Source organism: Cetorhinus maximus, chromosome 20 (assembly GCF_964194155.1).
Source record: "Cetorhinus maximus chromosome 20, sCetMax3.hap1.1, whole genome shotgun sequence".
NCBI lineage: Eukaryota > Metazoa > Chordata > Chondrichthyes > Lamniformes > Cetorhinidae > Cetorhinus > Cetorhinus maximus.
The window spans coordinates 13,304,212-13,316,293 of NC_135898.1; the positions used below are offsets into that span (position 1 = coordinate 13,304,212).

The 12,082-nt window shown below is 47.0% G+C and overlaps 1 protein-coding gene across 3 annotated transcripts in view; it reads right to left on the bottom strand.

Annotated features, from left to right (window-relative positions):
• LOC144694867 (cytosolic purine 5'-nucleotidase-like) overlaps nucleotides 1–12,082 on the bottom strand; it is a 64,179-nt gene that overhangs the window by 30,301 nt on the left and 21,796 nt on the right. For all 3 annotated transcript variants that reach the window (XM_078565521.1, XM_078565523.1, XM_078565522.1), the window contains exons 5-7: nucleotides 8,365–8,456; nucleotides 2,998–3,055; nucleotides 919–1,012 (exon numbers count right to left, since the gene is read on the bottom strand). In XM_078565521.1, the coding sequence (XP_078421647.1) occupies nucleotides 919–1,012; nucleotides 2,998–3,055; nucleotides 8,365–8,456 (244 nt within the window). The remainder of the gene's footprint in view (nucleotides 1–918; nucleotides 1,013–2,997; nucleotides 3,056–8,364; nucleotides 8,457–12,082) is intronic.

Sequence of the window (12,082 nt, forward strand, 5' to 3'; positions counted from 1 at the left end):
TTGCCAGCACTCCTCTCCCTCCCTGTTTCCCTGCCCAGAGCTGAAACAGGCTTATGTTCAGAGGATGGAGTCTCAGCATCAAGCATCTCCACATCTACTTATACTTTGTGTCTGAGCAGTAAGCATTTCACAGGTCCAAAGCACAGGAAAATGAGCCCTTGCAATAGGAAGGAAATGACTGCATGTTTCAAATTGTGGCATGTACCTGTACTTATTTACCAGCAGGGGGCATTATGTACTTGAATGATGGAACAATGTGGAATTGGTAACAATGGTTCAATACTCAGGAGGTTGGGGGGGGGTGGAATAGAGAGAAAAACACAGTAAAAGAGACAGGCACTAAAAGAAGAAGAAACAAACAGGGAGAGTGATAGAAAGACGGTGCAACACGCAGAGCAATCAAGAGAGAGTGAGACAGCACAGACAGAAAGGGAGAGAATGACAGAGAGTGTGGGATTGACCATACAAAGTTATACAGACAGAGATAGACCAAGGGGGAGGAAGTCCAGGGATCTGACAGAAACATTTATAGCGAAAGGTAGAGATAGATAGTTTACGATAGTGCAGAGTATGAGACAGAAGTGGGTATAGAGGAAGGCAGCTGAATAAAGAAAAAACTCAACAGCAACAGAAAAATTCAGAAAGAATGGGAGAGGGAGAAATCATTGGAAAATATAAACAAAGAGTGAATGAGAAATCCTGGGCCGAGAAAGCTGGGGACAGAGTTTAGGAATCTCAACTGCAGCTGCAAATAGTTATCCATCACTGCAGATGCCTCACTACAACATCTAATACTTTGTAATAATGAGGATCTTGTTATTATAATCACTGTGAATATTCTCAATTTGTATAACAAATAACTTCAGCATCAGAACCACATGCTCAAACAAACAGGAATATGAACTTGAGAAATCCTACAGAATCATGCACGAAATCCATTGTATCACGCACATCCTGGAACATGTGCCGATATGACATGAAGAGGTCACCACATTTAAAGCCTGCCTCACAGCTAGGGAAGAAACAAAGCAAAATATTAGAATTAATATCATACTTGTGCACTGGTGTATTTGTTTTCACTGGTTGTCCTTTCCGATTCTCACAAAAAAGCCTTATCTGACTCCTCTTTTCCTATGCCTTAGATCAATCTCAACAAGAGCAATTTACATTACATAACATAGCAGAATGTTTCAGGGCTCTTCAGAGCTTGAGGAAGGGCCTAACAGAATGATAAGGAATTAAAGGTGAATAAAAATACAGGGAGGTTTTTTTAAGAGGGAGATCAGGTGGAGCAAAGGACCTGAAGTGAGAGTTCCAGAGTGTCGGAGTGCAGTGGATGCAAGCTCTGCAACCAGGGTGTCAGGTGTTGGGAACACATAAGCTGGAGCTGGAGAAGGAGCAAGTGCAGGCAGAGATGTCAGGCTCGGGAAAATTTCAGATCCAGGAAGCAGTGGGGGTTTGGAGGGACAAAAACAAAAATTGCTGGAAAAACTCAGCAGGTCTGACAGCATCTATGGAGAGAAAGACAGAGTTAACATTTCGAGTCCGTATGACTCTTCTTCAGAAGTCTTCAGTTTTGGATCAAATGGACTTGAAACGTTAACTCTGTCTTTCTCACCACAGATGCTATCAGACCTGCTGAGTTTGTCCAGCAATTTTTGTTTTTGTTTCAGATTTTCAGCATCCGCGGTATTTTGCTTTTATCTTAGGGTTTGGAAGGACTTGTAGAAGAAGTGGGGGATTTTGAAATCATGTTAAGGGATGGGAAGCTAGTGAAGGTCAGGGTCATAGGAGGTGAGGGAGATTGAATATTTTTGAACAGCTCACACTGTTCTGGATAAGTTGTGGTTTCTGTCAAGTGGAATTTTGAGAGACTGGTCTTAAGGTGACAAAGGCATGAATTCGAGCTTCAGTGGCAGTGAGAAGGAAATGGGCAATATTTTAGAGTTGGAAGGTGGCAGTCTTTGGTAATGGATTGGTTTGCCATGGACAGGTTTGCCTCATTGTGATGTTGCAGTGAGCAACTACTGGCCTCAAACATCCTGGACTTGTGCTCAACTCCACCCCAGAGAGAATGTATGTCCCTAGGCGATAGTTCTGAAACCGTTTTGCAACCTCACCAGATGGCAGCACCAATAGTGGGCAATTGCTATTTGAAGAATATCGGGAATGACTCTGGGGCTTTCTTTCAGTACCTTGCTGCAACCCTGTGTTTAACATTCCCACAGTTCCATCCTCACTCCTGTTCCTCATATTTGCATTGCTCTCAGTGACATTGCCATGGATTGTTCCAAAATCAGGTTGAGTGGGATACCAAGGCAGAGCACCATAGTCATAATTGGGGGCTGGGGTATGAACAGGATTGATAAAGTTTTGCTGTCACTGAGCTGCATCAAGGATGTTGAACAGCACAGTGGCAACTATGGACTTAAAGGTCTGAAAAGGAAGAGCTGAGAATCACTGCCCATGCTTTTACCTCATGTCACTGAGGAACAAAGCAAATATGAGGAACAGGAGGCGAGGATGGAACTGTGGGAATGTTAAACACAGGGTTGCAGCAAGGCACTGAAAGAAAGTCCCAGGGTCATTCCTGATATACTTCAAATAGCAATTTGGTGCTGCCATCTGGTGAGGTTGCAAAACGGTTTCAGAACTATCGCCTAGGGACATACATTCTCTCTGGGGTGGAGTTGAGCACAAGTCCAGGATGTTTGAGGCCAGTGGTTGCTCACTGCAACATCACAATGAGGCAAACCTGCACACCCTCTCTGGGTTGGATTTAAACAAAGGTAGGAGGGCAGCTTAAATCTCTACAGTGACCATGGTTTGCTGTGTTATTTTGGGTGCTACAAATTCTTGACAAACAAGTAAAACAAATAATGTTGAAGAACATTCATTTGGCGAAGCCAATTTTCTGGAACTCCTTCAGAGACCAGGTTTAAGTTGTGAAAAGCAAAATACTAATGATATTGTATGCATGATCGTCTGCACTGTTACCTGGTGTATTTCGAGCACTTGTTGAAGAAATCCACGAGGCAAGCGTATAGATAGGTTTCTGAAACAGGAGAAATCCACATATGAAGCAGTAAAACAATTCCACAGACCTAACTAACAATAATCCAAAAAGTCATTTCCCCCTGCAGCCACAAGCAGCAAAGTAGTGTCCTTTACCAAGCAGTCACTTCAATTATATATCAGCATGCTCTCCATATTAATGCATATCATTTAGATTATAACAAGCATTGTCCAGCCTGGGACTCTGGAAACTCACTCAGTTCAGGCCATAAATTCCAGTTACATTGGATTTGTAATTGCTACGAATGACAGTGGCCAGGGTATTTCACTTCTGCACTTGTCAGCCTATGATCTGGCTGGCAAGTGCAGAAGCAGTCACTCTTATGTTAGATACATGAATGGATGTTACGCAATCAATTGCAGCATAACTGCTACAGGGTTTCTCTGGTATGTGTTGTGCCTCATTGTTTGTGAGTGTACAACAGGAATACAGAAACAACTGTTTGTCCCCATCTCTCCTGAAGTAGATGTTACTGGGATATAGTCCACAGATGGCCGCAAAAGTCTGATTGTTTACCCTTTTCATGTGTGACCCTCGACAGTAGGCTATTGAGCTATGGAGCTCAACGCCAACAAGTGCACTCTTTTCAAACATGTATCCTAAGACTTTGGGCGGAACTTTCCATATGTGAGACTAAGTGCAGTGGCGGGCAGTTTCAGCAGTGCCCACCCCACTGGCTGGAATGGCGGGGGCCTGCACCCGATTCCGCGCTTGGAGAGTCCTTAATCATGCACAGGCGAGTATTGGACCGAATCACCTAGCGGGTTGGGAGCTCATTCATCTGCCCGCCATGAGCTGATGGTGTTGAAGGTCCGGCGCCATATTTAAAGGCCAGCCCAACACATAATCTCACTCTACTCCAGCCCAGCTGTCTTCCAGGCAGTGCAGAGATGTCTTGCAGCCAGAAAAAGAAGGCCGAGAGCCTCAAGGATAATGCAGCACCCTGCTTCACCCAGCAGAGGAGTGTAGGCGCAAAGTCCTCTAACCCAGGGATGGCTGCAGGAAGTGCAGCAACCTCATCTCTCCAGCCTCGGAGGCCGTCGCGGAGCAGGTCAGCGCTGCTGGCAACCGCGCCTGGAATGCCATCCAGTGCAGAAAGAGGATGAATAATCTCAATCGCTCTGCCAGGGGAAGTCATTCTTCAACTCCCTCCAATATCAAATTGTCATCATGGCATCATGCATTCAAACAACTACTCTCTTCAGGGATCTCACACAACCATGAGCGGAGAACACATATCAACACTCATTCTGTCACCGAGACTTTCACATCACCACCATCCCATCTATTATGTTGTTCACACTCTATCCTCGGGCCCTTCTGGGGAGGGCTCACCACACACAGGGGACATGCATCTCACCCAACCTCTGCTCTATCCCTTCTCATCACATGCCTTTCTTTCTTTCTTCTTCATACGGGCCAAACTGGCACACAACAGTGGTCGCAGACCGGGGGAGGGAAGGTCGACATAATTGCCCTCACTGAGTTGAGGAGGCTGCAGCTGAGCTGGCTGGGGAGGCGCAGGGGTCACTCGTGTGGGGAAGGGGAGATTGGCCTCTCCCAGCAACCTAGTACGGATCACAGCTCTGTCACCTCATCAAATCCTGACAATTGCAGTGAGTCACATGCAGTCTTATATTGCTCATGCTCATTAACTGAAACTCTATTTTCTATCTTCTAGGCACCAGCAGATCGAGGCCCCCGAGCCAATGGAGCACCAGCATGAGCCCCCAGACCAAGTCTGAAGAGCTCTGGAAGAACCATCACGGCGCCACACGCACCCTCCACCAGAGACACACACATCGGTGGGGCACAGCTGTAGATTAGGCTCGGGCTCACTTTCTGAGGAACACCTCACTGATATGTCCCCGCAGCAGTCGGAGACAGGGACAGCCCAGGTCTCTGGCACTCGGAGGACTGCTGGAGACCAGCCACCCGCTTGTTCCGAGTCAGATGATGAGCCTCTGGAAGTGGCCGCCAACTCAATGCTGGAGATGTAATGACAGGCAGCGCAACATCAGGGCAAAGATTCGACAGTCACTCAGCAGATTAGAACGAACAATGGAGGAGTCCGTCCGTGTTCTGTCTAATATTGTGGTTCCGAAATGAGAGCGCCTCAAAGAAGGCAGGCGACCACCATGGAGACCTTGATCTAGCAGGTCTTGCTGGATTTGTGCTCGGCCCTGCACTCCATGGTCACACACCCTGTGGGCACCATCAAGATGTAGGTGACATGGGGACGAGGCACCTTTACCTCGCTCCAGGTGCACCATCTGCTGCAGGAGTCAGGGCGGGGTCCTCGGGCACCCACAGGGAGGATGAGCGTCAGCTGGACACCCTGAGGGCTTCCTCTCAGGACACTCCAAGGGTGTGCAGCTGCTCACAGCCCCTCTGCCTGTGACCCCATCCACTCCAGCTTCTCAGCTGCCGAGGGCTTGTCAGGGCAGGACATTCCAGGCCACGGGCAACCGGATATGTTCGCCAAGGTCATCGCAGACATCAGGACATAGCAGTAAGCAGGCTCTGCTGCAGATGTCAGGGCTGCACCCAGGCGTGGCAGTAGAAGTAGGAAAGTTAAGAAAAATTTATGTCATTTTTAAGTCACGAGTGTTCTATACGTGTAAAGAAATTGCACTTTTGTGAATACATTTGATGGCTGTGTGAATGTTTTAGTCAACTGAAGGCATATTCTGTTCTTTGGAATCCTCTTATTTCAAGGTTTAGCCATCCTCCCACTCAGTGATAGTGTCCCACTGTGAGATTCACATTCCTGTGATGTCAACTTCAGTTGAACTAGTCCCCGCACCATTGTGTGATGTCAGGAAGATGTGTTTAAATCTTTATTTGAAGTGTGTGATGTAAGTGTTTCTAACCCTTCTTCCTCAAGGAACACCATTGAGTGGGGGCAGCTCATCAGCATTGACATTCTAGCAGCATTTGTGTGTCTTCGGTGGCAATGGCAGAAGAAAAGACATGCACAGGAGGAGGAGATCCCTAGGCATGTCCCCATCTCAGGCGCAGTAGTGTTTGCATCATTAGATAGCAGCGAAGGCTTCAAGTGTTCTCTTGCATCGCTCTTGTTCCTCAGTGAACTCTCAGTTCCCAGAGTGAGCTCACACACAGGGCCCCACGGACCAAAGCAAAGATCATGGCCGGGCAATTCACAAGGCCAGAACGCACAAATATGAATGCAGGATTCACTCTCACTGCAAGTGGGTGGACATCCCCTAAGATGAAGGTAAATGGCACTGAGGGCTTGGAGGGATGCAGCCTCACTTAACTTTACTCTTTCTGGAAACTATCAGCAATTAGTGTATCATGGGCACGTCTCCCACTTCTTCCTTCCTCCATGGCGTGATCACGCTCATACTGACCCTCTGCAGCCTCCTGAAGTTCCTGGGCCTCCGATGAGGGCAGCCCCAGAAAGCACCCCTCCGTGTTCACCCTTCCCCCTCACTGCCATTCCACAGCCTTCCTTCCCCATTGCCCACCTTGTGTTCATCGACCCCACCCTCGCCTCACAGCCCAGCCCCAGTTGAAGAGCTAGTTTATGAAAGTGGAGGCCTACATGAGTGCCACAGCACAGTGATGTTCTTCAGGACAATGTAGGCAAAGAGCAGGAGCAGACCAACCCTACAGCCCCAAGCAGTGTGGCGTTCATCGCAACAAGACGGGCGCAGCGCTATGGCAGGTAGGCTATGTATGTTGCACTCACCTGGAAGAACTGAGGTCTGACTTGTGCATGCCACCCCTTTTCAAATGGGTTTGAGGCTGACATAATTTCCTGCTAGCATGACGCAAGATTGGAAGGCGTGACAAGATTCCAGCGAGCGGCTGTTTTAATGAGTATTCGTGAGATGTTAATGAATGCAAATGGCATTCACACCAGTAGTCGGCGGGATAACTGGCCTGCCATAAACCCACCATCGGGAGAATTGCAAGCTGTTCTTAAGCCGGCGGATTTCCGACTTTTGCCTGCCGCTGGATTCTCCACTCCATCCCGCCACGAGATCCACCGTGGGTGGGATGGGAAAATTCCACCCTTTCTATCTTGTTGTGCAGTTGGTCTTTTCTATCCTTGGGTTAAACTGACAAATCCTGCCCCTTTGCCAATAAATGTAAAGTTCTGATTTGGTATTCATTTGAGAACATTCAAAGCCACTGGAACACATTCTTTAAATCTGGTTATATTTCATAATAGTGTGAATTTATTCCTGACAATCTTGGCTTTTGTGTCTGAGAAAATAAGTGATCTTTCGGAAGAAGGAAAGATCTGCATTTATGTAGCATATCTGATGACCTCAGAACATCCCAAAGCGCTTCATAACCAAGAAATTACTTTATGGGGGAGGGGTAGTCACCGTTTTAATGCAGAGAGATGTGGCAGTAAAATTGTGCATAGTCAGGTCCCACAAACTGCAATGAGAAAAATGATCAATAAACTGTTTTCGTGAAACTGTGTTTCTGTTGAAGGGTCATTCGGACTCGAAACATTAACTGTGCTCCTCTCCGCAGATGCTGCCAGACCTGCTGAGTTTTTCCAGGTATTTTTGTTTTTGTAACTGTTTTCGTGATGTTGGTTGAGGGATCATTGTTGGCCAGGTTGCAAGCGGAACACCCGTGGTCTTCTTCAAATAGTGCCATGAGATCTTGGGGAGTCGGGAATTTTCCCAACTCTGCGCACCCAACTCAGGAGCAAAAATTCAGCCCAGCTCAGTCTCTGGAGTGGGGTTTGGACCCACAACCTTCTGACCTAGAGGTGACAGTGCTATCCCCAAGCCACCCTGCTGTCAGGTGATACCGCAAACAAAATATTTATTGGTACGTTGGACTGAACCCAACTGATCTCCTTTCATGCGGAAAGTTAAACATCTGCACCCCCAAGTTTCTTAGTTTGCAAATGGAAAGAACTGAAAAAAGCTTGCAACAGTGCAACTAAACAAAGAAAGAGACAATACAAACAGGAAGGAATGCCACACAGAATCAGGGAAAAAATAGTGACTCCGCTCGAAGCTTCAGTCTAACTCAGCTCTGCGAACCTGAAACTCCAAAATACACAATAGAGTAAATAGGACTTCTGAGTCCACTTTTATAATGGGCAGCCTTATCTGCTGCCACCATGGGTCAAAAAAATTATCAGACGTGTTGCCGACAATTGTCTGCCCCTGAAGGTGAAAGAGATGCCTTGTAATGAGCTCAGACCCACAGGTTACATCCTGTGAGGGGGCAAACAGAACGTTGCACTTTGAAGCATTTGAGAAACAGTCTTAGGAAATGTTCCAACCTACCAGCAAGGTTAAAGAGAGTGTCGAGGATGTAAAAGCGTCCCAGGTCATCTCTTTGGATAAACTTGTTGGAGTACTGCTCACGAATGTCTGCTCTGAGGAAAAATAATGACAAGAGTGGGGGGGTTTACAGGAAAGTTTGGAATGAGATAATTCAACAACACTATTCAACTCAACGTGACTGATTCGTCCTGCAATGGATTCAACACAACTGTTCATCCGATTCTTCCTGCAACAGTAATAGCAAAATATATGACAGAAGTGTTTTTCAGAGGTGGAGCAGAGCAGATAGAAACGAACTTGGCAGGGGGAGGGGAGGGGGGTGCTGTAATTCTATCTTTTGACAATGGTGTAAACCTGGCAAGATCAGATGAGTCATCCATTATACATTCTGTCTTGACATTCCTTTCCATCAACTTGAGTGGGAATTGAAATAATGCTACAAATCATTTAAATCTCTTCTCAACCAAATGCTGGGTGGCCAGTGAATAAAGAACAGAATCCTTGTTTCACTTTCTGATGGCATGGCTACGTTAAAATACTGGTGAAGATTATACTGCAACCTGGGCCAAATGCTTATCTGAGGTTAGCAGAAACACTGGAGAGAGGGCGGGGGGAAGACTGCAGTAACTAAGCTCTTAAACACTTCTTGGAAAATTATGTTTCTCTCTCATTTGAGACTGAGATTAAGTACATTTTGTACATTTCCTTTGAAGTGCCTTTCTCAGCATTCTGCTATGTGAACAACTGGTAACACGGTCTGTATTAACCAGTTGTTTGTTCTGTCAGTCACTGCATTTCAACAATAGCTGCTTCCTTGTCATCAAGGATTTAGGATGGAGAGTAAGCAGATATAAATATACAAGTGCTATAAACACTCCTACAATAAGATCATAAGAAATAGGAGCATCCCTCGAATCTGCTCCTCCATTCGATACGATCATGGCTGATTTGATTGTGGCCTTAACTCCACTTTCCAATCTGTCCCCCCAGTAACCCTCAAGGCCCTTGTCGCCTATCGAAACCCAGCACTGACACTGATATCGAAGTTGCTCTTTCATTTTATTTTGCAATTTCTCTGTTCTCCTGTGAACTTCGGGTGTTATTATTACTGCAGATGATATGAAGCAGACAAACTGCCCCTCGGCTACCAGGCCTGCCAGTCTGGAACTGGAAGGACACACAAGCAGCATGGGCTGGCTTTCACGCTAAAGAAGCAATTTTAACCCTGCCTATTTGAGATTGCCCTGATATTGCTGCTGTGACTTTTTTTTTTGTCACACCGGCTGTGTGAACTTGCCATTAACTCTGGGACACAGCTTTTTGATGCTGCAGTCCAGTGCACACTGACAGGAGGCGACTGCAATGTGCGAAAGCATTCAGCCGACTTACTACTGTATAATTTTACAGAAGGACTATTCCCAGTACTACAAGGCACTTAATGACAATGTACACTACAATCTTAACCGGAAGGTGACAGGCTTAGTTGCACATTGTGCTCGCACCTTACACTCACTGCCACACCACGTTAGCGTCCAGACCCTGTACCTGCACCCATAAACTTGTCTTGACTTTGCAAATCTTCTTCTTCTTATCGTGTCCACAGACAGTCTATACATGGCCCAGCCAGAACTGGACACATTTTTGCACCTTGTTGTTGAATTTGGCAAGATCTGCAACAGTGCAGGGTTCCTCTAGCGATAGGCATTGCAGGAGATGTTGCACTTTGCAAATAAGAACATTAGAAATCAGACCAGATCCTTTGATCCTTCTCCACTTTTCAATAAGATCATGGCTGACCTTCTATCTCCACATTCCTGCCCTATCCCTATATACCTTCCCTTTCGAGTCCATGGGCGGTGTTTTTCATTTTTGAAACTAAGTGCCCTAGGGGACAGGTTCCAAGGCGCATTTCCCACTGGTTGGAGCAGCGGGAAATCGTGCTGAGAAGCTAATTAACAATGCATAGGCAAATATCTTTCCAAATCACATGGCGGGTCAGGAACTGAATCGCCCACTCCGCTGTTACCTAATGGGGTCAAAGGTCCAGGCGCCATATTTAAATGCCACCTGAACACATACAGTCACTCTCTCCAAAACAGCTGTATGTTCCACACGTCCTAAGATGGCCCCCAAGACCAAGAAGACTGTCACACCAAGGTTTAGCCACGACTCCCTTGAGGCTTTGTTAAAAGGAGTGCACCAACACCGGGATGTCCTCTACCCAGGGATGGCTCCAGAAAGCCCACCAACCTCACCTTGCTGGCCTCGGAGGAGGCCATAAGAGATGTCAGCTGTTCGGGCACCTGACCCAGAAACGCTAAACAGTGTAGGAAGAGGATAAATTATCTCATCCGCTCCGCCAGGATAAGTTAACCTTCAGCTCACTCCAATCTCACATTCTCATCGTGGCGTCATGAACTCAAAGGGTTACACTGCTCAGGGATCTCACATAATATTAGCAGGGGACACATCTGCACTGATTGTCTCATGGGCACTTTAACATCACCAGCATCTCATCTGGTCATGCTGCACAAACTGCATCCTCAGCCCTTATTGGGGAATGCTCAGCAGGTATGCATGTTTCCCAACCTCTGCTCCATCCCTCCTTGTCATATTTCATCCATTTGTCTTCATGCAGGTTAAGCTTGCCCATAACAAGTGGGAGAGATCCCAGCTGGGAGGGGATATGGCCAACATGCTGGAGCTCACTCCATTCGAGGAGGATGCTGTCGAGTTGGCAGGGGAGGACAGGGATCTCTCCTGTGAGGAAGGCAAGATCGGTCTCTCCCAGCAACCCAGTATGGATGAGTTGTTAACATCTTAACATGCACAGTGAGTGACATGCAATCTTGTTCTTCAGCCTGCTCATCAACTAAATCTATCTTCTCTCTCTTGTAGGCAGCAGCAGGCTCAGACACACCAGCAGGGCCAACGTGAGCCCCAGCCCTCAGCCCACCTCAGAGGAGGATGCTAAGGAGCCATCTGAAGAAGATGTGCTCACTGATGCCCAGTTTGGGATCCGCCAGGGCCACTCAACTCCTGACCTCATTACAGCCTTGGTTCAGTCACAGACAAAAGAGCTTAACTCCCGAGGTGAGGTGAGAGTGACTGTCCTTGACATCAAGGCCGTATTTAACTGAGTGTGGCATCAAGGAGCCCTAGCAAAACTGAGGTCACTGGGAATCAGAGGGAAAACTCTCCACTGGTTGCAGTCATACCTAACACAAAAGAAGATGGTTGTGGTCGTTGGAGGTCAGTCATCTCCGCTCCAGGACATCACTGCAGGAGTTCCTCAGGGTAGTGTTCTTGGCCCAGCCATCTTCCTTCCATCATAAGGTGAGAAGTGGGGATGTTCGCTGATGATTGCACAATGTTCAGCACCATTCACAACTCCTCAGATACTGAAGCAGTCCATGTCCAAATGCAGCAAGACCTGGACAACATCCAGGCTTGGGCTGACAAGTGGCAAGTAACATTCATGCCACACAAGAGCCAGGCAATGACCATCTCCAACAAGAGAGAATCTAACCATCGCCCTTTGATGTTCAATGGCATTACCATCGCTGAATCCCTCACTATCAACATCCTGGGGGTTACCATTGACTAGAAACTGAACTGGACTAGCCATATAAATACTGTGGCTACAAGAGCAGGTCAGAGGCTAGGAATCCTGTGACAAGTAACTCACCTCTTGACTCCCCAAAGCCTGTCCACCATC